Raw genomic sequence first — 26,320 nt, 5'->3', positions numbered from 1 at the left:
ACAAAAACATCCGAAGTGAGCACGTTAGAAGAGAAACTCATCGTATCAGAAACACCGGAATAGAGCGCGTTGAACCCGTAGTTACGGAAATAACAAAAGCGGAGGATGAGGTATTATTAGAGGATGATCTGGCTAAAGTGACATCGGTTAGTGAAACCGATCGGGTAGAACCAGTGGATAAGGAAATTGCTAAGGCAGAGGATGGAAGTGTATCTCAAGAGAAAACGGGTTTGCCAGAATCCCCTGCAGAAATAAAACATGTAGATCTTGAGATTGAGAAAATTACAGACACTGATGTCGAGGCTGTGTTGGAAGAGGAACCCTCCGATGATAAAGTTTCTGATCAGGTAGAAACTGTAGCCGAGGACGTTTCAAAAATAGCCGAAGTTATTAAGTTAGAAGAGAAAATCATCACAAAAGACACAACGGAGATTGAGCGTGTTACACCGGTTAGTTTCAGAAATAACAAAGACGGAGGGAGAGACTGTATCAGACGATGATGTGGCTGCAGTAAAAACAGTTACTGACATCGCTGATGTAGAAACCTATCGATGAGGAAATTACAAAGGCTGAAGTAGATATTATTTTGGAAGGGAAACCGGTCATTGCAGAAACTCACATTAGAAATAACGCATATTGTAACTGAAGTTAAAGAAATTACAGTGACTCACGATGAGCTGTGTTGGAAAAAGAACCCTCTGAAACTAAACCTGCTTCTGAAATTACTCATGCACAATTGGTGACTGAAAAAATAATAATACTGACGGCCGAAGATACTAAGTTAGAAGATAAACTCATCACAACTGAAACTCAGTTGGAGATTGAGCGAGTAGAAGCCGTAGTAAACGGAAATAACAAAAGCAGAGGAAGAGACAGTAGTAGTGGAACGATGTGGCTAAAGTTACATCAGTCAGTGAAATCGATGAGGTTGAAACCAGTCGATGAGGAAATCACAAAGGCAGAGGTTACAACTGTCTTGGAAGAGAAACCGCTTTTACAGTCGTCAGTGATCATACAGAAACCGTAGTGTTGAAACACGTTACAAAAACATCCGAAGTGAGCACGTTAGAAGAGAAACTCATCGTATCAGAAACACCGGAGATAGAGCGCGTTGAACCCGTAGTTACGGAAATAACAAAAGCGGAGGATGAGGTATTATTAGAGGATGATCTGGCTAAAGTGACATCGGTTAGTGAAACCGATCGGTAGAACCAGTGGATAAGGAAATTGCTAAGGCAGAGGATGGGAAGTGTATCTCAAGAGAAAACGGGTTTGCCAGAATCCCCTGCAGAAATAAAACATTGTAGATCTTGAGATTGAGAAAATTACAGACACTGATGTCGAGGCTGTGTTGGAAGAGGAACCCTCCGATGATAAAGTTTTCTGATCAGGTAGAAACTGTAAGCCGAGGACGTTTCAAAAATAGCCGAAGTTATTAAGTTAGAAGAGAAAATCATCACATAAGACACAACGGAGATTGAGCGTGTTACACACCGGTAGTTTCAGAAATAACAAAGACGGAGGGAGAGACTGTATCAGACGATGATGTGTGGCTGCAGTAAAAAACAGTTACTGACATCGCTGATGTAGAACCTATCGATGAGGAAATTACAAAGGCTGAAGTAGATATTATTTTTTGGAAGGGAAACCGGTCATTGCAGAAACTCCATTAGAAATAACGCAATATTGTAACTGAAGTTAAAGAAATTACAGTGACTCACGATGAGCCTGTGTTGGAAAAAGAACCCTCTGAAACTAAACCTGCTTCTGAAATTACTCATGCACAATTGGTGACTGAAAAAATAATAAAGACGGCCGAAGATACTAAGTTAGAAGATAAACTCATCACAACTGAAACTCAGTTGGGAGATTGAGCGAGTAGATGAAGCCGTAGTAACGGAAATAACAAAAGCAGAGGAAGAGACAGTAGTAGTGGGACGATGTGGCTAAAGTTACATCAGTCAGTGAAATCGATGAGGTTGAACCAGTTCGATGAGGAAATCACAAAGGCAGAAGGTTACAACTGTCTTGGAAGAGAAACCGCTTTTACCAGTCGTTCAGTGATCATACAGAAACCGTAGTTGAACACGTTACAAAAACATCGAAGTGAGCACGTTAGAAGAGAAACTCATCGTATCAGAAACACCGGAGATAGAGCGCGTTGAACCCGTAGTTACGGAAATAACAAAAGCGGAGGATGAGGTATTATTAGAGGATGATCTGGCTAAAGTGGAACATCGGTTAGTGAAACCGATCGGGTAGAACCAGTGGATAAGGAAATTGCTAAGGGCAGAGGATGGAAGTGTATCTCAAGAGAAAACGGGTTTGCCAGAATCCCCTGCAGAAATAAAACATTGTAAGATCTTGAGATTGAGAAAATTTACAGACACTGATTGTCGAGAGGCTGTGTTGGAAGAGGAACCCTCCGATGATAAAGTTTCTGATCAGGTAGAAACTGTAGCCGAGGACGTTTCAAAAATAGCCGAAGTTATTAAGTTAGAAGAAGAGAAAATCATCACAAAAGACACAACGGAGATTGAGCGTGTTACAACCGGTAGTTTCAGAAATAACAAAGACGGAGGAGAGACTGTATCAGACGATGAGTGTGGCTGCAGTAAAAAACAGTTATGACATCGCTGATGTAGAACATATCGATGAGGAAATTACAAAGGGCTGAAGTAGATATTATTTTGGAAGGGAAACCGGTCATTGCAGAAACTCCATTAGAAATAACGCAATATTGTAACTGAAGTTAAAGAAATTTACAGTGACTCACGATGAGCCTGTGTTGGAAAAAGAACCCTCTGAAACTAAAGCCTGCTTCTGAAATTACTCATGCACAATTGGTGACTGAAAAAAAATAATAAAGACGGCCGAAGAGAAGATACTAAGTTAGAAGATAAACTCATCACACAACTGAAACTCAGTTGGAGATTGAGCGAGTAGAAGCCGTTAGTAACGGAAATAACAAAAGCAGAGGAAGAGACAGTAGTATGGACAGAAGTGGCTAAAGTTACATCAGTCAGTGAAATCGATGAGGTTGAACCAGTCGATGAGGAAATCACAAAGGCAGAGGTTTACAACTGTCTTGGAAGAGAAACCGCTTTTACCAGTCGTCAGTGATCATACAGAAACCGTAGTTTGAACACGTTACAAAAAACATCCGAATGGTGAGCACGTTAGAAGAGAAACTCATCGTATCAGAAACACCGGAGATAGAGCGCGTTGAACCCGTAGTTACGGAAATAACAAAAGCGAGGATGAGGTATTATTAGAGGATGATCTGGCTAAAGTGACATCGGTTAGTGAAACCGATCGGGTACTAGAACCAGTGGATAAGGAAATTGCTAAGGCAGAGGATGGAAGTGTATCTCAAGAGAAAACGGGTTTGCCAGAATCCCCTGCAGAAATAAAACATGTAGATCTTGAGATTGAGAAAATTACAGACACTGATGTCGAGGCTGTGTTGGAAGAGGAACCCTCCGATGATAAAGTTTCTGATCAGGTAGAAACTGTAGCCGAGGACGTTTCAAAAATAGCCGAAGTTATTAAGTTAGAAGAGAAAATCATCACAAAAGACACAACGGAGATTGAGCGTGTTACACCGGTAGTTTCAGAAATAACAAAGACGGAGGGAGAGACTGTATCAGACGATGATGTGGCTGCAGTAAAAACAGTTACTGACATCGCTGATGTAGAACCTATCGATGAGGAAATTACAAAGGCTGAAGTAGATATTATTTTGGAAGGGAAACCGGTCATTGCAGAAACTCCATTAGAAATAACGCATATTGTAACTGAAGTTAAAGAAATTACAGTGACTCACGATGAGCCTGTGTTGGAAAAAGAACCCTCTGAAACTAAACCTGCTTCTGAAATTACTCATGCACAATTGGTGACTGAAAAAATAATAAAGACGGCCGAAGATACTAAGTTAGAAGATAAACTCATCACAACTGAAACTCAGTTGGAGATTGAGCGAGTAGAAGCCGTAGTAACGGAAATAACAAAAGCAGAGGAAGAGACAGTAGTAGTGGACGATGTGGCTAAAGTTACATCAGTCAGTGAAATCGATGAGGTTGAACCAGTCGATGAGGAAATCACAAAGGCAGAGGTTACAACTGTCTTGGAAGAGAAACCGCTTTTACCAGTCGTCAGTGATCATACAGAAACCGTAGTTGAACACGTTACAAAAACATCCGAAGTGAGCACGTTAGAAGAGAAACTCATCGTATCAGAAACACCGGAGATAGAGCGCGTTGAACCCGTAGTTACGGAAATAACAAAAGCGGAGGATGAGGTATTATTAGAGGATGATCTGGCTAAAGTGACATCGGTTAGTGAAACCGATCGGGTAGAACCAGTGGATAAGGAAATTGCTAAGGCAGAGGATGGAAGTGTATCTCAAGAGAAAACGGGTTTGCCAGAATCCCCTGCAGAAATAAAACATGTAGATCTTGAGATTGAGAAAATTACAGACACTGATGTCGAGGCTGTGTTGGAAGAGGAACCCTCCGATGATAAAGTTTCTGATCAGGTAGAAACTGTAGCCGAGGACGTTTCAAAAATAGCCGAAGTTATTAAGTTAGAAGAGAAAATCATCACAAAAGACACAACGGAGATTGAGCGTGTTACACCGGTAGTTTCAGAAATAACAAAGACGGAGGGAGAGACTGTATCAGACGATGATGTGGCTGCAGTAAAAACAGTTACTGACATCGCTGATGTAGAACCTATCGATGAGGAAATTACAAAGGCTGAAGTAGATATTATTTTGGAAGGGAAACCGGTCATTGCAGAAACTCCATTAGAAATAACGCATATTGTAACTGAAGTTAAAGAAATTACAGTGACTCACGATGAGCCTGTGTTGGAAAAAGAACCCTCTGAAACTAAACCTGCTTCTGAAATTACTCATGCACAATTGGTGACTGAAAAAATAATAAAGACGGCCGAAGATACTAAGTTAGAAGATAAACTCATCACAACTGAAACTCAGTTGGAGATTGAGCGAGTAGAAGCCGTAGTAACGGAAATAACAAAAGCAGAGGAAGAGACAGTAGTAGTGGACGATGTGGCTAAAGTTACATCAGTCAGTGAAATCGATGAGGTTGAACCAGTCGATGAGGAAATCACAAAGGCAGAGGTTACAACTGTCTTGGAAGAGAAACCGCTTTTACCAGTCGTCAGTGATCATACAGAAACCGTAGTTGAACACGTTACAAAAACATCCGAAGTGAGCACGTTAGAAGAGAAACTCATCGTATCAGAAACACCGGAGATAGAGCGCGTTGAACCCGTAGTTACGGAAATAACAAAAGCGGAGGATGAGGTATTATTAGAGGATGATCTGGCTAAAGTGACATCGGTTAGTGAAACCGATCGGGTAGAACCAGTGGATAAGGAAATTGCTAAGGCAGAGGATGGAAGTGTATCTCAAGAGAAAACGGGTTTGCCAGAATCCCCTGCAGAAATAAAACATGTAGATCTTGAGATTGAGAAAATTACAGACACTGATGTCGAGGCTGTGTTGGAAGAGGAACCCTCCGATGATAAAGTTTCTGATCAGGTAGAAACTGTAGCCGAGGACGTTTCAAAAATAGCCGAAGTTATTAAGTTAGAAGAGAAAATCATCACAAAAGACACAACGGAGATTGAGCGTGTTACACCGGTAGTTTCAGAAATAACAAAGACGGAGGGAGAGACTGTATCAGACGATGATGTGGCTGCAGTAAAAACAGTTACTGACATCGCTGATGTAGAACCTATCGATGAGGAAATTACAAAGGCTGAAGTAGATATTATTTTGGAAGGGAAACCGGTCATTGCAGAAACTCCATTAGAAATAACGCATATTGTAACTGAAGTTAAAGAAATTACAGTGACTCACGATGAGCCTGTGTTGGAAAAAGAACCCTCTGAAACTAAACCTGCTTCTGAAATTACTCATGCACAATTGGTGACTGAAAAAATAATAAAGACGGCCGAAGATACTAAGTTAGAAGATAAACTCATCACAACTGAAACTCAGTTGGAGATTGAGCGAGTAGAAGCCGTAGTAACGGAAATAACAAAAGCAGAGGAAGAGACAGTAGTAGTGGACGATGTGGCTAAAGTTACATCAGTCAGTGAAATCGATGAGGTTGAACCAGTCGATGAGGAAATCACAAAGGCAGAGGTTACAACTGTCTTGGAAGAGAAACCGCTTTTACCAGTCGTCAGTGATCATACAGAAACCGTAGTTGAAGACGTTACAAAAACATCCGAAGTGAGCACGTTAGAAGAGAAACTCATCGTATCAGAAACACCGGAGATAGAGCGCGTTGAACCCGTAGTTACGGAAATAACAAAAGCGGAGGATGAGGTATTATTAGAGGATGATCTGGCTAAAGTGACATCGGTTAGTGAAACCGATCGGGTAGAACCAGTGGATAAGGAAATTGCTAAGGCAGAGGATGGAAGTGTATCTCAAGAGAAAACGGGTTTGCCAGAATCCCCTGCAGAAATAAAACATGTAGATCTTGAGATTGAGAAAATTACAGACACTGATGTCGAGGCTGTGTTGGAAGAGGAACCCTCCGATGATAAAGTTTCTGATCAGGTAGAAACTGTAGCCGAGGACGTTTCAAAAATAGCCGAAGTTATTAAGTTAGAAGAGAAAATCATCACAAAAGACACAACGGAGATTGAGCGTGTTACACCGGTAGTTTCAGAAATAACAAAGACGGAGGGAGAGACTGTATCAGACGATGATGTGGCTGCAGTAAAAACAGTTACTGACATCGCTGATGTAGAACCTATCGATGAGGAAATTACAAAGGCTGAAGTAGATATTATTTTGGAAGGGAAACCGGTCATTGCAGAAACTCCATTAGAAATAACGCATATTGTAACTGAAGTTAAAGAAATTACAGTGACTCACGATGAGCCTGTGTTGGAAAAAGAACCCTCTGAAACTAAACCTGCTTCTGAAATTACTCATGCACAATTGGTGACTGAAAAAATAATAAAGACGGCCGAAGATACTAAGTTAGAAGATAAACTCATCACAACTGAAACTCAGTTGGAGATTGAGCGAGTAGAAGCCGTAGTAACGGAAATAACAAAAGCAGAGGAAGAGACAGTAGTAGTGGACGATGTGGCTAAAGTTACATCAGTCAGTGAAATCGATGAGGTTGAACCAGTCGATGAGGAAATCACAAAGGCAGAGGTTACAACTGTCTTGGAAGAGAAACCGCTTTTACCAGTCGTCAGTGATCATACAGAAACCGTAGTTGAACACGTTACAAAAACATCCGAAGTGAGCACGTTAGAAGAGAAACTCATCGTATCAGAAACACCGGAGATAGAGCGCGTTGAACCCGTAGTTACGGAAATAACAAAAGCGGAGGATGAGGTATTATTAGAGGATGATCTGGCTAAAGTGACATCGGTTAGTGAAACCGATCGGGTAGAACCAGTGGATAAGGAAATTGCTAAGGCAGAGGATGGAAGTGTATCTCAAGAGAAAACGGGTTTGCCAGAATCCCCTGCAGAAATAAAACATGTAGATCTTGAGATTGAGAAAATTACAGACACTGATGTCGAGGCTGTGTTGGAAGAGGAACCCTCCGATGATAAAGTTTCTGATCAGGTAGAAACTGTAGCCGAGGACGTTTCAAAAATAGCCGAAGTTATTAAGTTAGAAGAGAAAATCATCACAAAAGACACAACGGAGATTGAGCGTGTTACACCGGTAGTTTCAGAAATAACAAAGACGGAGGGAGAGACTGTATCAGACGATGATGTGGCTGCAGTAAAAACAGTTACTGACATCGCTGATGTAGAACCTATCGATGAGGAAATTACAAAGGCTGAAGTAGATATTATTTTGGAAGGGAAACCGGTCATTGCAGAAACTCCATTAGAAATAACGCATATTGTAACTGAAGTTAAAGAAATTACAGTGACTCACGATGAGCCTGTGTTGGAAAAAGAACCCTCTGAAACTAAACCTGCTTCTGAAATTACTCATGCACAATTGGTGACTGAAAAAATAATAAAGACGGCCGAAGATACTAAGTTAGAAGATAAACTCATCACAACTGAAACTCAGTTGGAGATTGAGCGAGTAGAAGCCGTAGTAACGGAAATAACAAAAGCAGAGGAAGAGACAGTAGTAGTGGACGATGTGGCTAAAGTTACATCAGTCAGTGAAATCGATGAGGTTGAACCAGTCGATGAGGAAATCACAAAGGCAGAGGTTACAACTGTCTTGGAAGAGAAACCGCTTTTACCAGTCGTCAGTGATCATACAGAAACCGTAGTTGAACACGTTACAAAAACATCCGAAGTGAGCACGTTAGAAGAGAAACTCATCGTATCAGAAACACCGGAGATAGAGCGCGTTGAACCCGTAGTTACGGAAATAACAAAAGCGGAGGATGAGGTATTATTAGAGGATGATCTGGCTAAAGTGACATCGGTTAGTGAAACCGATCGGGTAGAACCAGTGGATAAGGAAATTGCTAAGGCAGAGGATGGAAGTGTATCTCAAGAGAAAACGGGTTTGCCAGAATCCCCTGCAGAAATAAAACATGTAGATCTTGAGATTGAGAAAATTACAGACACTGATGTCGAGGCTGTGTTGGAAGAGGAACCCTCCGATGATAAAGTTTCTGATCAGGTAGAAACTGTAGCCGAGGACGTTTCAAAAATAGCCGAAGTTATTAAGTTAGAAGAGAAAATCATCACAAAAGACACAACGGAGATTGAGCGTGTTACACCGGTAGTTTCAGAAATAACAAAGACGGAGGGAGAGACTGTATCAGACGATGATGTGGCTGCAGTAAAAACAGTTACTGACATCGCTGATGTAGAACCTATCGATGAGGAAATTACAAAGGCTGAAGTAGATATTATTTTGGAAGGGAAACCGGTCATTGCAGAAACTCCATTAGAAATAACGCATATTGTAACTGAAGTTAAAGAAATTACAGTGACTCACGATGAGCCTGTGTTGGAAAAAGAACCCTCTGAAACTAAACCTGCTTCTGAAATTACTCATGCACAATTGGTGACTGAAAAAATAATAAAGACGGCCGAAGATACTAAGTTAGAAGATAAACTCATCACAACTGAAACTCAGTTGGAGATTGAGCGAGTAGAAGCCGTAGTAACGGAAATAACAAAAGCAGAGGAAGAGACAGTAGTAGTGGACGATGTGGCTAAAGTTACATCAGTCAGTGAAATCGATGAGGTTGAACCAGTCGATGAGGAAATCACAAAGGCAGAGGTTACAACTGTCTTGGAAGAGAAACCGCTTTTACCAGTCGTCAGTGATCATACAGAAACCGTAGTTGAACACGTTACAAAAACATCCGAAGTGAGCACGTTAGAAGAGAAACTCATCGTATCAGAAACACCGGAGATAGAGCGCGTTGAACCCGTAGTTACGGAAATAACAAAAGCGGAGGATGAGGTATTATTAGAGGATGATCTGGCTAAAGTGACATCGGTTAGTGAAACCGATCGGGTAGAACCAGTGGATAAGGAAATTGCTAAGGCAGAGGATGGAAGTGTATCTCAAGAGAAAACGGGTTTGCCAGAATCCCCTGCAGAAATAAAACATGTAGATCTTGAGATTGAGAAAATTACAGACACTGATGTCGAGGCTGTGTTGGAAGAGGAACCCTCCGATGATAAAGTTTCTGATCAGGTAGAAACTGTAGCCGAGGACGTTTCAAAAATAGCCGAAGTTATTAAGTTAGAAGAGAAAATCATCACAAAAGACACAACGGAGATTGAGCGTGTTACACCGGTAGTTTCAGAAATAACAAAGACGGAGGGAGAGACTGTATCAGACGATGATGTGGCTGCAGTAAAAACAGTTACTGACATCGCTGATGTAGAACCTATCGATGAGGAAATTACAAAGGCTGAAGTAGATATTATTTTGGAAGGGAAACCGGTCATTGCAGAAACTCCATTAGAAATAACGCATATTGTAACTGAAGTTAAAGAAATTACAGTGACTCACGATGAGCCTGTGTTGGAAAAAGAACCCTCTGAAACTAAACCTGCTTCTGAAATTACTCATGCACAATTGGTGACTGAAAAAATAATAAAGACGGCCGAAGATACTAAGTTAGAAGATAAACTCATCACAACTGAAACTCAGTTGGAGATTGAGCGAGTAGAAGCCGTAGTAACGGAAATAACAAAAGCAGAGGAAGAGACAGTAGTAGTGGACGATGTGGCTAAAGTTACATCAGTCAGTGAAATCGATGAGGTTGAACCAGTCGATGAGGAAATCACAAAGGCAGAGGTTACAACTGTCTTGGAAGAGAAACCGCTTTTACCAGTCGTCAGTGATCATACAGAAACCGTAGTTGAACACGTTACAAAAACATCCGAAGTGAGCACGTTAGAAGAGAAACTCATCGTATCAGAAACACCGGAGATAGAGCGCGTTGAACCCGTAGTTACGGAAATAACAAAAGCGGAGGATGAGGTATTATTAGAGGATGATCTGGCTAAAGTGACATCGGTTAGTGAAACCGATCGGGTAGAACCAGTGGATAAGGAAATTGCTAAGGCAGAGGATGGAAGTGTATCTCAAGAGAAAACGGGTTTGCCAGAATCCCCTGCAGAAATAAAACATGTAGATCTTGAGATTGAGAAAATTACAGACACTGATGTCGAGGCTGTGTTGGAAGAGGAACCCTCCGATGATAAAGTTTCTGATCAGGTAGAAACTGTAGCCGAGGACGTTTCAAAAATAGCCGAAGTTATTAAGTTAGAAGAGAAAATCATCACAAAAGACACAACGGAGATTGAGCGTGTTACACCGGTAGTTTCAGAAATAACAAAGACGGAGGGAGAGACTGTATCAGACGATGATGTGGCTGCAGTAAAAACAGTTACTGACATCGCTGATGTAGAACCTATCGATGAGGAAATTACAAAGGCTGAAGTAGATATTATTTTGGAAGGGAAACCGGTCATTGCAGAAACTCCATTAGAAATAACGCATATTGTAACTGAAGTTAAAGAAATTACAGTGACTCACGATGAGCCTGTGTTGGAAAAAGAACCCTCTGAAACTAAACCTGCTTCTGAAATTACTCATGCACAATTGGTGACTGAAAAAATAATAAAGACGGCCGAAGATACTAAGTTAGAAGATAAACTCATCACAACTGAAACTCAGTTGGAGATTGAGCGAGTAGAAGCCGTAGTAACGGAAATAACAAAAGCAGAGGAAGAGACAGTAGTAGTGGACGATGTGGCTAAAGTTACATCAGTCAGTGAAATCGATGAGGTTGAACCAGTCGATGAGGAAATCACAAAGGCAGAGGTTACAACTGTCTTGGAAGAGAAACCGCTTTTACCAGTCGTCAGTGATCATACAGAAACCGTAGTTGAAGACGTTACAAAAACATCCGAAGTGAGCACGTTAGAAGAGAAACTCATCGTATCAGAAACACCGGAGATAGAGCGCGTTGAACCCGTAGTTACGGAAATAACAAAAGCGGAGGATGAGGTATTATTAGAGGATGATCTGGCTAAAGTGACATCGGTTAGTGAAACCGATCGGGTAGAACCAGTGGATAAGGAAATTGCTAAGGCAGAGGATGGAAGTGTATCTCAAGAGAAAACGGGTTTGCCAGAATCCCCTGCAGAAATAAAACATGTAGATCTTGAGATTGAGAAAATTACAGACACTGATGTCGAGGCTGTGTTGGAAGAGGAACCCTCCGATGATAAAGTTTCTGATCAGGTAGAAACTGTAGCCGAGGACGTTTCAAAAATAGCCGAAGTTATTAAGTTAGAAGAGAAAATCATCACAAAAGACACAACGGAGATTGAGCGTGTTACACCGGTAGTTTCAGAAATAACAAAGACGGAGGGAGAGACTGTATCAGACGATGATGTGGCTGCAGTAAAAACAGTTACTGACATCGCTGATGTAGAACCTATCGATGAGGAAATTACAAAGGCTGAAGTAGATATTATTTTGGAAGGGAAACCGGTCATTGCAGAAACTCCATTAGAAATAACGCATATTGTAACTGAAGTTAAAGAAATTACAGTGACTCACGATGAGCCTGTGTTGGAAAAAGAACCCTCTGAAACTAAACCTGCTTCTGAAATTACTCATGCACAATTGGTGACTGAAAAAATAATAAAGACGGCCGAAGATACTAAGTTAGAAGATAAACTCATCACAACTGAAACTCAGTTGGAGATTGAGCGAGTAGAAGCCGTAGTAACGGAAATAACAAAAGCAGAGGAAGAGACAGTAGTAGTGGACGATGTGGCTAAAGTTACATCAGTCAGTGAAATCGATGAGGTTGAACCAGTCGATGAGGAAATCACAAAGGCAGAGGTTACAACTGTCTTGGAAGAGAAACCGCTTTTACCAGTCGTCAGTGATCATACAGAAACCGTAGTTGAAGACGTTACAAAAACATCCGAAGTGAGCACGTTAGAAGAGAAACTCATCGTATCAGAAACACCGGAGATAGAGCGCGTTGAACCCGTAGTTACGGAAATAACAAAAGCGGAGGATGAGGTATTATTAGAGGATGATCTGGCTAAAGTGACATCGGTTAGTGAAACCGATCGGGTAGAACCAGTGGATAAGGAAATTGCTAAGGCAGAGGATGGAAGTGTATCTCAAGAGAAAACGGGTTTGCCAGAATCCCCTGCAGAAATAAAACATGTAGATCTTGAGATTGAGAAAATTACAGACACTGATGTCGAGGCTGTGTTGGAAGAGGAACCCTCCGATGATAAAGTTTCTGATCAGGTAGAAACTGTAGCCGAGGACGTTTCAAAAATAGCCGAAGTTATTAAGTTAGAAGAGAAAATCATCACAAAAGACACAACGGAGATTGAGCGTGTTACACCGGTAGTTTCAGAAATAACAAAGACGGAGGGAGAGACTGTATCAGACGATGATGTGGCTGCAGTAAAAACAGTTACTGACATCGCTGATGTAGAACCTATCGATGAGGAAATTACAAAGGCTGAAGTAGATATTATTTTGGAAGGGAAACCGGTCATTGCAGAAACTCCATTAGAAATAACGCATATTGTAACTGAAGTTAAAGAAATTACAGTGACTCACGATGAGCCTGTGTTGGAAAAAGAACCCTCTGAAACTAAACCTGCTTCTGAAATTACTCATGCACAATTGGTGACTGAAAAAATAATAAAGACGGCCGAAGATACTAAGTTAGAAGATAAACTCATCACAACTGAAACTCAGTTGGAGATTGAGCGAGTAGAAGCCGTAGTAACGGAAATAACAAAAGCAGAGGAAGAGACAGTAGTAGTGGACGATGTGGCTAAAGTTACATCAGTCAGTGAAATCGATGAGGTTGAACCAGTCGATGAGGAAATCACAAAGGCAGAGGTTACAACTGTCTTGGAAGAGAAACCGCTTTTACCAGTCGTCAGTGATCATACAGAAACCGTAGTTGAACACGTTACAAAAACATCCGAAGTGAGCACGTTAGAAGAGAAACTCATCGTATCAGAAACACCGGAGATAGAGCGCGTTGAACCCGTAGTTACGGAAATAACAAAAGCGGAGGATGAGGTATTATTAGAGGATGATCTGGCTAAAGTGACATCGGTTAGTGAAACCGATCGGGTAGAACCAGTGGATAAGGAAATTGCTAAGGCAGAGGATGGAAGTGTATCTCAAGAGAAAACGGGTTTGCCAGAATCCCCTGCAGAAATAAAACATGTAGATCTTGAGATTGAGAAAATTACAGACACTGATGTCGAGGCTGTGTTGGAAGAGGAACCCTCCGATGATAAAGTTTCTGATCAGGTAGAAACTGTAGCCGAGGACGTTTCAAAAATAGCCGAAGTTATTAAGTTAGAAGAGAAAATCATCACAAAAGACACAACGGAGATTGAGCGTGTTACACCGGTAGTTTCAGAAATAACAAAGACGGAGGGAGAGACTGTATCAGACGATGATGTGGCTGCAGTAAAAACAGTTACTGACATCGCTGATGTAGAACCTATCGATGAGGAAATTACAAAGGCTGAAGTAGATATTATTTTGGAAGGGAAACCGGTCATTGCAGAAACTCCATTAGAAATAACGCATATTGTAACTGAAGTTAAAGAAATTACAGTGACTCACGATGAGCCTGTGTTGGAAAAAGAACCCTCTGAAACTAAACCTGCTTCTGAAATTACTCATGCACAATTGGTGACTGAAAAAATAATAAAGACGGCCGAAGATACTAAGTTAGAAGATAAACTCATCACAACTGAAACTCAGTTGGAGATTGAGCGAGTAGAAGCCGTAGTAACGGAAATAACAAAAGCAGAGGAAGAGACAGTAGTAGTGGACGATGTGGCTAAAGTTACATCAGTCAGTGAAATCGATGAGGTTGAACCAGTCGATGAGGAAATCACAAAGGCAGAGGTTACAACTGTCTTGGAAGAGAAACCGCTTTTACCAGTCGTCAGTGATCATACAGAAACCGTAGTTGAAGACGTTACAAAAACATCCGAAGTGAGCACGTTAGAAGAGAAACTCATCGTATCAGAAACACCGGAGATAGAGCGCGTTGAACCCGTAGTTACGGAAATAACAAAAGCGGAGGATGAGGTATTATTAGAGGATGATCTGGCTAAAGTGACATCGGTTAGTGAAACCGATCGGGTAGAACCAGTGGATAAGGAAATTGCTAAGGCAGAGGATGGAAGTGTATCTCAAGAGAAAACGGGTTTGCCAGAATCCCCTGCAGAAATAAAACATGTAGATCTTGAGATTGAGAAAATTACAGACACTGATGTCGAGGCTGTGTTGGAAGAGGAACCCTCCGATGATAAAGTTTCTGATCAGGTAGAAACTGTAGCCGAGGACGTTTCAAAAATAGCCGAAGTTATTAAGTTAGAAGAGAAAATCATCACAAAAGACACAACGGAGATTGAGCGTGTTACACCGGTAGTTTCAGAAATAACAAAGACGGAGGGAGAGACTGTATCAGACGATGATGTGGCTGCAGTAAAAACAGTTACTGACATCGCTGATGTAGAACCTATCGATGAGGAAATTACAAAGGCTGAAGTAGATATTATTTTGGAAGGGAAACCGGTCATTGCAGAAACTCCATTAGAAATAACGCATATTGTAACTGAAGTTAAAGAAATTACAGTGACTCACGATGAGCCTGTGTTGGAAAAAGAACCCTCTGAAACTAAACCTGCTTCTGAAATTACTCATGCACAATTGGTGACTGAAAAAATAATAAAGACGGCCGAAGATACTAAGTTAGAAGATAAACTCATCACAACTGAAACTCAGTTGGAGATTGAGCGAGTAGAAGCCGTAGTAACGGAAATAACAAAAGCAGAGGAAGAGACAGTAGTAGTGGACGATGTGGCTAAAGTTACATCAGTCAGTGAAATCGATGAGGTTGAACCAGTCGATGAGGAAATCACAAAGGCAGAGGTTACAACTGTCTTGGAAGAGAAACCGCTTTTACCAGTCGTCAGTGATCATACAGAAACCGTAGTTGAAGACGTTACAAAAACATCCGAAGTGAGCACGTTAGAAGAGAAACTCATCGTATCAGAAACACCGGAGATAGAGCGCGTTGAACCCGTAGTTACGGAAATAACAAAAGCGGAGGATGAGGTATTATTAGAGGATGATCTGGCTAAAGTGACATCGGTTAGTGAAACCGATCGGGTAGAACCAGTGGATAAGGAAATTGCTAAGGCAGAGGATGGAAGTGTATCTCAAGAGAAAACGGGTTTGCCAGAATCCCCTGCAGAAATAAAACATGTAGATCTTGAGATTGAGAAAATTACAGACACTGATGTCGAGGCTGTGTTGGAAGAGGAACCCTCCGATGATAAAGTTTCTGATCAGGTAGAAACTGTAGCCGAGGACGTTTCAAAAATAGCCGAAGTTATTAAGTTAGAAGAGAAAATCATCACAAAAGACACAACGGAGATTGAGCGTGTTACACCGGTAGTTTCAGAAATAACAAAGACGGAGGGAGAGACTGTATCAGACGATGATGTGGCTGCAGTAAAAACAGTTACTGACATCGCTGATGTAGAACCTATCGATGAGGAAATTACAAAGGCTGAAGTAGATATTATTTTGGAAGGGAAACCGGTCATTGCAGAAACTCCATTAGAAATAACGCATATTGTAACTGAAGTTAAAGAAATTACAGTGACTCACGATGAGCCTGTGTTGGAAAAAGAACCCTCTGAAACTAAACCTGCTTCTGAAATTACTCATGCACAATTGGTGACTGAAAAAATAATAAAGACGGCCGAAGATACTAAGTTAGAAGATAAACTCATCACAACTGAAACTCAGTTGGAGATTGAGCGAGTAGAAGCCGTAGTAACGGAAATAACAAAAGCAGAGGAAGAGACAGTAGTAGTGGACGATGTGGCTAAAGTTACATCAGTCAGTGAAATCGATGAGGTTGAACCAGTCGATGAGGAAATCACAAAGGCAGAGGTTACAACTGTCTTGGAAGAGAAACCGCTTTTACCAGTCGTCAGTGATCATACAGAAACCGTAGTTGAAGACGTTACAAAAACATCCGAAGTGAGCACGTTAGAAGAGAAACTCATCGTATCAGAAACACCGGAGATAGAGCGCGTTGAACCCGTAGTTACGGAAATAACAAAAGCGGAGGATGAGGTATTATTAGAGGATGATCTGGCTAAAGTGACATCGGTTAGTGAAACCGATCGGGTAGAACCAGTGGATAAGGAAATTGCTAAGGCAGAGGATGGAAGTGTATCTCAAGAGAAAACGGGTTTGCCAGAATCCCCTGCAGAAATAAAACATGTAGATCTTGAGATTGAGAAAATTACAGACACTGATGTCGAGGCTGTGTTGGAAGAGGAACCCTCCGATGATAAAGTTTCTGATCAGGTAGAAACTGTAGCCGAGGACGTTTCAAAAATAGCCGAAGTTATTAAGTTAGAAGAGAAAATCATCACAAAAGACACAACGGAGATTGAGCGTGTTACACCGGTAGTTTCAGAAATAACAAAGACGGAGGGAGAGACTGTATCAGACGATGATGTGGCTGCAGTAAAAACAGTTACTGACATCGCTGATGTAGAACCTATCGATGAGGAAATTACAAAGGCTGAAGTAGATATTATTTTGGAAGGGAAACCGGTCATTGCAGAAACTCCATTAGAAATAACGCATATTGTAACTGAAGTTAAAGAAATTACAGTGACTCACGATGAGCCTGTGTTGGAAAAAGAACCCTCTGAAACTAAACCTGCTTCTGAAATTACTCATGCACAATTGGTGACTGAAAAAATAATAAAGACGGCCGAAGATACTAAGTTAGAAGATAAACTCATCACAACTGAAACTCAGTTGGAGATTGAGCGAGTAGAAGCCGTAGTAACGGAAATAACAAAAGCAGAGGAAGAGACAGTAGTAGTGGACGATGTGGCTAAAGTTACATCAGTCAGTGAAATCGATGAGGTTGAACCAGTCGATGAGGAAATCACAAAGGCAGAGGTTACAACTGTCTTGGAAGAGAAACCGCTTTTACCAGTCGTCAGTGATCATACAGAAACCGTAGTTGAAGACGTTACAAAAACATCCGAAGTGAGCACGTTAGAAGAGAAACTCATCGTATCAGAAACACCGGAGATAGAGCGCGTTGAACCCGTAGTTACGGAAATAACAAAAGCGGAGGATGAGGTATTATTAGAGGATGATCTGGCTAAAGTGACATCGGTTAGTGAAACCGATCGGGTAGAACCAGTGGATAAGGAAATTGCTAAGGCAGAGGATGGAAGTGTATCTCAAGAGAAAACGGGTTTGCCAGAATCCCCTGCAGAAATAAAACATGTAGATCTTGAGATTGAGAAAATTACAGACACTGATGTCGAGGCTGTGTTGGAAGAGGAACCCTCCGATGATAAAGTTTCTGATCAGGTAGAAACTGTAGCCGAGGACGTTTCAAAAATAGCCGAAGTTATTAAGTTAGAAGAGAAAATCATCACAAAAGACACAACGGAGATTGAGCGTGTTACACCGGTAGTTTCAGAAATAACAAAGACGGAGGGAGAGACTGTATCAGACGATGATGTGGCTGCAGTAAAAACAGTTACTGACATCGCTGATGTAGAACCTATCGATGAGGAAATTACAAAGGCTGAAGTAGATATTATTTTGGAAGGGAAACCGGTCATTGCAGAAACTCCATTAGAAATAACGCATATTGTAACTGAAGTTAAAGAAATTACAGTGACTCACGATGAGCCTGTGTTGGAAAAAGAACCCTCTGAAACTAAACCTGCTTCTGAAATTACTCATGCACAATTGGTGACTGAAAAAATAATAAAGACGGCCGAAGATACTAAGTTAGAAGATAAACTCATCACAACTGAAACTCAGTTGGAGATTGAGCGAGTAGAAGCCGTAGTAACGGAAATAACAAAAGCAGAGGAAGAGACAGTAGTAGTGGACGATGTGGCTAAAGTTACATCAGTCAGTGAAATCGATGAGGTTGAACCAGTCGATGAGGAAATCACAAAGGCAGAGGTTACAACTGTCTTGGAAGAGAAACCGCTTTTACCAGTCGTCAGTGATCATACAGAAACCGTAGTTGAAGACGTTACAAAAACATCCGAAGTGAGCACGTTAGAAGAGAAACTCATCGTATCAGAAACACCGGAGATAGAGCGCGTTGAACCCGTAGTTACGGAAATAACAAAAGCGGAGGATGAGGTATTATTAGAGGATGATCTGGCTAAAGTGACATCGGTTAGTGAAACCGATCGGGTAGAACCAGTGGATAAGGAAATTGCTAAGGCAGAGGATGGAAGTGTATCTCAAGAGAAAACGGGTTTGCCAGAATCCCCTGCAGAAATAAAACATGTAGATCTTGAGATTGAGAAAATTACAGACACTGATGTCGAGGCTGTGTTGGAAGAGGAACCCTCCGATGATAAAGTTTCTGATCAGGTAGAAACTGTAGCCGAGGACGTTTCAAAAATAGCCGAAGTTATTAAGTTAGAAGAGAAAATCATCACAAAAGACACAACGGAGATTGAGCGTGTTACACCGGTAGTTTCAGAAATAACAAAGACGGAGGGAGAGACTGTATCAGACGATGATGTGGCTGCAGTAAAAACAGTTACTGACATCGCTGATGTAGAACCTATCGATGAGGAAATTACAAAGGCTGAAGTAGATATTATTTTGGAAGGGAAACCGGTCATTGCAGAAACTCCATTAGAAATAACGCATATTGTAACTGAAGTTAAAGAAATTACAGTGACTCACGATGAGCCTGTGTTGGAAAAAGAACCCTCTGAAACTAAACCTGCTTCTGAAATTACTCATGCACAATTGGTGACTGAAAAAATAATAAAGACGGCCGAAGATACTAAGTTAGAAGATAAACTCATCACAACTGAAACTCAGTTGGAGATTGAGCGAGTAGAAGCCGTAGTAACGGAAATAACAAAAGCAGAGGAAGAGACAGTAGTAGTGGACGATGTGGCTAAAGTTACATCAGTCAGTGAAATCGATGAGGTTGAACCAGTCGATGAGGAAATCACAAAGGCAGAGGTTACAACTGTCTTGGAAGAGAAACCGCTTTTACCAGTCGTCAGTGATCATACAGAAACCGTAGTTGAAGACGTTACAAAAACATCCGAAGTGAGCACGTTAGAAGAGAAACTCATCGTATCAGAAACACCGGAGATAGAGCGCGTTGAACCCGTAGTTACGGAAATAACAAAAGCGGAGGATGAGGTATTATTAGAGGATGATCTGGCTAAAGTGACATCGGTTAGTGAAACCGATCGGGTAGAACCAGTGGATAAGGAAATTGCTAAGGCAGAGGATGGAAGTGTATCTCAAGAGAAAACGGGTTTGCCAGAATCCCCTGCAGAAATAAAACATGTAGATCTTGAGATTGAGAAAATTACAGACACTGATGTCGAGGCTGTGTTGGAAGAGGAACCCTCCGATGATAAAGTTTCTGATCAGGTAGAAACTGTAGCCGAGGACGTTTCAAAAATAGCCGAAGTTATTAAGTTAGAAGAGAAAATCATCACAAAAGACACAACGGAGATTGAGCGTGTTACACCGGTAGTTTCAGAAATAACAAAGACGGAGGGAGAGACTGTATCAGACGATGATGTGGCTGCAGTAAAAACAGTTACTGACATCGCTGATGTAGAACCTATCGATGAGGAAATTACAAAGGCTGAAGTAGATATTATTTTGGAAGGGAAACCGGTCATTGCAGAAACTCCATTAGAAATAACGCATATTGTAACTGAAGTTAAAGAAATTACAGTGACTCACGATGAGCCTGTGTTGGAAAAAGAACCCTCTGAAACTAAACCTGCTTCTGAAATTACTCATGCACAATTGGTGACTGAAAAAATAATAAAGACGGCCGAAGATACTAAGTTAGAAGATAAACTCATCACAACTGAAACTCAGTTGGAGATTGAGCGAGTAGAAGCCGTAGTAACGGAAATAACAAAAGCAGAGGAAGAGACAGTAGTAGTGGACGATGTGGCTAAAGTTACATCAGTCAGTGAAATCGATGAGGTTGAACCAGTCGATGAGGAAATCACAAAGGCAGAGGTTACAACTGTCTTGGAAGAGAAACCGCTTTTACCAGTCGTCAGTGATCATACAGAAACCGTAGTTGAAGACGTTACAAAAACATCCGAAGTGAGCACGTTAGAAGAGAAACTCATCGTATCAGAAACACCGGAGATAGAGCGCGTTGAACCCGTAGTTACAGAAATAACAAAAGCGGAGGATGAGGTATTATTAGAGGATGATCTGGCTAAAGTGACATCGGTTAGTGAAACCGATCGGGTAGAACCAGTGGATAAGGAAATTGCTAATGCAGAGGATGGAAGTGTATCTCAAGAGAAAACGGGTTTGCCAGAATCCCCCGCAGAAATAAAACATGTAGATCTTGAGATTGAGAAAATTACAGACACTGATGTCGAGGCTGTGTTGGAAGAGGAACCCTCTGATGATAAAGTTTCTGATCAGGTAGAAACTGTAGCCGAGGACGTTTCAAAAATAGCCGAAGTTATTAAGTTAGAAGAGAAAATCATCACAAAAGACACAACGGAGATTGAGCGTGTTACACCGGTAGTTTCAGAAATAACAAAGACGGAGGGAGAGACTGTATCAGACGATGATGTGGCTGCAGTAAAAACAGTTACTGACATCGCTGATGTAGAACCTATCGATGAGGAAATTACAAAGGCTGAAGTAGATATTATTTTGGAAGGGAAACCGGTCATTGCAGAAACTCCATTAGAAATAACGCATATTACTGAAGTTAAAGAAATTACAGTGACTCATGATGAGCCTGTGTTGGAAAAAGAACCCTCTGAAACTAAACCTGCTTCTGAAATTACTCATGCACAATTGGTGACTGAAAAAATAATAAAGACGGCCGAAGATACTAAGTTAGAAGATAAACTCATCACAACTGAAACTCAGTTGGAGATTGAGCGAGTAGAAGCCGTAGTAACGGAAATAACAAAAGCAGAGGAAGAGGCAGTAGTAGTGGACGATATGGCTAAAGTTACATCAGTCAGTGAAATCGATGAGGTTGAACCAGTCGATGAGGAAATCACAAAGGCAGAGACTACAACTGTCTTGGAGGAGAAACCGCTTTTACCAGTCGTCAGTGATCATACAGAAACCGTAGTTGAAGACGTTTCAAAAACATCCGAAGTGAGCACGTTAGAAGAGAAACTCATCGTATCAGAAACACCGGAGATAGAGCTCGTTGAACACGTAGTTACGGAAATAACAAAAGCGGAGGATGAGGTATTATTAGAGGATGATCTGGCTAAAGTGACATCGGTTAGTGAAACCGATCGGGTAGAACCAGTGGATAAGGAAATTGCTAAGGCAGAGGAAGGAAGTCTATCTCAAGAGAAAACGGGTTTGCCAGAATCCCCTGCAGAAATAAAACATGTAAATCTTGAGATTGAGAAAATTACAGACACTGATGTCGAGGCTGTGTTGGAAGAGGAACCCTCCGATGATAAAGTTTCTGATCAGGTAGAAACTGTAGCCGAGGACGTTTCAAAAATAGCCGAAGTTATTAAGTTAGAAGAGAAAATAATCACAAAAGACACAACGGAGATTGAGCGTGTTAAACCGGTAGTTTCAGAAATAACAAAGACGGAGGGAGAGACTGTATCAGACGATGATGTGGCTGCAGTAAAAACAGTTACTGACATCGCTGATGTAGAAACTATCGATGAGGAAATTACAAAGGCTGAAGTAGATATTATTTTGGAAGGGAAACCGGTTATTGCAGAAACTCCATTAGAAATAACGCATATTGTAACTGAAGTTAAAGAAGTTACAGTGACTCACGATGAGCCTGTGTTGGAAAAAGAACCCTCTGAAACTAAACCTGCTTCTGAAATTACTCATGCACAATTGGTGACTGAAAAAATAATAAAGACCGCCGAAGATACTAAGTTAGAAGATAAACTCATCACAACTGAAACTCAGTTGGAGATTGAGCGTGTAGAAGCCGTAGTAACGGAAATAACAAAAGCAGTGGAAGAGACAGTAGTAGAGGACATTGTAACTGGCTTTGTAGAGAAACCAATTTTATCACAATCCCCTGCCGGAATAAAACATTTTGAACCTTTGGTTGAGAAATTTATAGAGACTGATGGTGAGACTGTGTTGGAGGAGGAACCCTCTGAATATAAGGAGTCAGTAGTTATTGATCATGTAGAAACTGTAGTCGAATACGTATCAGAAACGTCTGAAGTGATTAAATTAGATGAGAAAGTAAAATCTGTTAGTGATTTCACTCATGTAGAACCGTTTTCTGAGGTAATTAAAAAGGCAGAGGTTGAAATTGTTTTTGAAGAGAAGCCTGAAATATCAGATTCCTTATTAGATATTAAGCGTATTGAACCTGAGGTTCAGGAAATTACAGTTACTGATGATGAGTCTGTTCTAGACGAAGAAGCCACTGAAACCAAACAAGCGTCTGACATTGCTCAAGTAGAAATGGTGATTGGTCCAATTTCAGAGACAACTGAAGTGACTGAGTTAGTAATTTCATTAAATGAGGAACCGTCAAGTTCTAGAGTTTCAGCTAATTTTCCTCTAGTTGATTCAATTTCTGATATATCCAAAGTAGACAGAGAATATCGTAGTGATTCTTTGGGAATTTGGAGCAATGTTGAATGTGAAATTGCTACAGATAGTAGCTTTCCATCTTTAGAAACTGGACCACAGTCAGCACCATATTCTACTGAAATTATTCATAGTCGGGGTACGGTTGTGTCATCTCCTTTTGACTTCACGTACCACTCTCAACAACAACTCCTGCAGGTTTATTCTGAATCAGATACTGAAGCTACAACTTCTGATCCGTACTTTCCTGATAACCTCAACTTAAAATTTGGTGATACTACTGCATCAGAAATAACTGATGCAGATACTGACTCATCATCTCTAATGTCCGTTAAGGATATTCATAAAACCATGATTGTTGATGATATAAAAATGAATGACGATATGATAGAGGTAACAGTTAGTACAGAAGAGACTCAGGAAGAAATCTACAAAGGTACAAAAGAACACGAAGAATCAGAAAGAAGTATTGAAGGTAAACTTTTAGAGACTGAATCAGGATCACAAATTGTTATTTTGGAATCAGAAGTTGGCTCATCACTTTGTATTTGTGACCCAGTGACAAAAACATCTGATGTTATTCTAAAAGAAAAGGTTTTACATTCAGACAGAAAAGTTTCTAAAGAATCTAAAATAAAGGAAACTTTTAAGTCTGAAAGAACAACTAAGAAAAAATATTTTACCAAACATCAACCTGTCAGCTATGATCACGTTGAAAGTAAAATCAAAAGGGATTTTCATACATCTCCTTTTAAAGCAACACCCAAGACTATGACACAAGATAATGCTATACCTACAACATCTCGATTACAAACGTACAAAACGTATAAGTTTGTTTCTCCTGGTAAGAAAAGTAACGAGATCGTTTCACCTGTACAAAAATCAAGTTCTGAAGGCACAACAACATTTGATGAGAAAAATAGTGCACAACATTCAAATGTTAAAAGAGTAACAAAAGCTTTACCACGTACTAGAGGTTACATGGCATCGACATTGTCAAGAGACATGAAAGTAGAAGGTACATCTAGGGAGTCACTCCCAAGTTCTCCAAAACATTTACCAACTAAGCCAAAAAGTATTGAAAAGAAAAAAGAAATCAGTGATATTTCATCTCCAAAACGTAAGATCATTCCATTTACATCAGAATTTAAGTCGGTACAAGAGAGAAAATTAAAGGAAGCTTCATCCATTTCAGCGAAAAGACTAGTGGGAAAGAAAACAGATGATAAAGAAGAAAAACGATCTGCAGTTTTCCACTCTAAGAAAGAAAAACAAACAGATTTTGAAGGACAGACCATTAAAATTGAACAAAAGGAAAATAAAATCAATAACGCTCGTTTAGATTATAAGCGTAAAAATATTACCAATATATCTCCTAGTAGAATAGATAGGTCTGATAAAAGCGAAGTCCCTACTTCCAAGAAATTGCAGTATAAACAAAAAAAGAAAGCACTTACAGGTGATGATGAAAATAAAGAACAATTGAAACTCAGGAAAAAGGAAACTCGGCCAAAAACTACAACAGACCATGAATTAAAGCTTAATACTTTAAGCCCGCCTACTGTGCCTAGATCACCTACCAGTTCTAAAACAACCATTAGGAAAAAAAGATCAGAAAAATTCATTAAAAAAGACAATAAAGACAAATCCAATGCAGTGATTCAAAAACTTCCGAAAACTGTTAGAGAAGATACTAAGCAAGAACCTGAATCTAGTAGTATTTATCTTCTTAAAAAGTCCAAAACTGTCTCGAAAACTAAAGTTGAAAATGAAGAAATGTCAGTTAAAGAATATGTACAGTTAGAAACTACAAATAATGATTTGGTAAATATTAAATCTCACTCTTCTATTCATGGCACCTTACTTAGAACTTCAGTACATAGTAATGTAGACGTACCACCAACCTCCTCTGAGGATTCTTCTAAAAGTGTCAAACGTGCAGCTTCAGCACCTTTAAGTGCCGTAGAATCATACACGGAGTCTCCAGTTTCAGGGCGAAGAGGAAGCGGACCAACCCGAGGCCAAATGTCCGACAGAATATTGGACCGTCATTCAAGTTTCGATCGTGGAAAAGGACCTTCTTCTTTACCTTCAAGTCCTAGTAGAATGAGGAATCAGAACCAATGCGGCAGTATTCAGCTTCTTACATCTGAAGTTTTTACTAGAACTGTTGATGCTACGGGAGGCATAGAAGTAATATTCCGACAGCCAAGCGATCCAATACGAAAACCACCGAAGATAGACCAATTCCACACTGACGGAGGTGAATTTTCTATGATCGATACTACAGACTCATCTCTCTCTGACTCTGTTGCTTTGCCGTCATCTTCATCCGATCACGATTTAAGTGTGGATACAAGTTATCGTTTGCGTACAAGTATCTCACCAGGCTCCCCCAAATTTTCTCGACGTTCTCGTGATACAATGAGTCCAAAAATTCGGCAGTCAGATATAGTGGAGTGTACTACTGTCCCAGAAGGTGACATATCAGAATCTGACTTTTCTCCGATGAAGACTTCTTCCAATATAACACCTCTCGATAAGCAGACATCCACACCAACCAAATTTGTCGAGAGATCAGGCTCGGGGCGAACACCAACTCGATCAGAAGATCGATTGTCACCAATTCTAGATGTCCGGTCAGTCACCCCGCCCCGTCTCAAACACAAGTTCGTGTACGCTTCATCTGATGAAGAGGACTCAGCCATAGGTAAACATCCTCTCGACGATCAACCGTCCAGTTCACAAGTTGTTATGGAGCCATCATCAGATCACAGCATGCTGCTTCTATCTGAGGTACACCATAGAAAAGAGTAACTCTTTAACTTGCATAATTTCTATATTTTCAACTCATCACACCAGCCGATTCTCACGCTGTATTTATTTGTTTTATATAACTTGTATAAAGTGGTATGTATTATAATATTATTTTATTCCATAAATACTAGGGTATCGTGAATCATCCAGTTTTTTCCCATTTAAATGTTTGAAAGTCCTATCACTCACGTAAGGACCTGTATTATGATTAATAATATAATAAGTACATTGTTCGATGACACAATGTTTTTGTTTAAGTCATATATCTTCTGTATAAAAGAAATTCAAAACTCTGATATAAGATTGAACTCCATTTATAAA

The 26,320-nt window shown here is 40.5% G+C and overlaps 1 protein-coding gene across 1 annotated transcript in view; it reads left to right on the top strand.

The window, feature by feature from the left end:
* Positions 1-26,320, top strand: part of LOC124360992 — an 83,059-nt gene that overhangs the window by 2,451 nt on the left and 54,288 nt on the right. Inside the window, exons 3-5 of the mRNA XM_046815030.1 lie at positions 303-449; positions 2,404-2,614; positions 3,276-25,892. Of these exons, the coding sequence (XP_046670986.1) occupies positions 303-449; positions 2,404-2,614; positions 3,276-25,892 (22,975 nt within the window). The remainder of the gene's footprint in view (positions 1-302; positions 450-2,403; positions 2,615-3,275; positions 25,893-26,320) is intronic.

Source organism: Homalodisca vitripennis, chromosome 4 (genome assembly GCF_021130785.1).
Source record: "Homalodisca vitripennis isolate AUS2020 chromosome 4, UT_GWSS_2.1, whole genome shotgun sequence".
NCBI classification, from domain to species: domain Eukaryota; kingdom Metazoa; phylum Arthropoda; class Insecta; order Hemiptera; family Cicadellidae; genus Homalodisca; species Homalodisca vitripennis.
The sequence above is the reverse complement of the archived record's forward strand: the minus strand, read 5'-3'. Positions and strand labels throughout refer to the sequence as shown.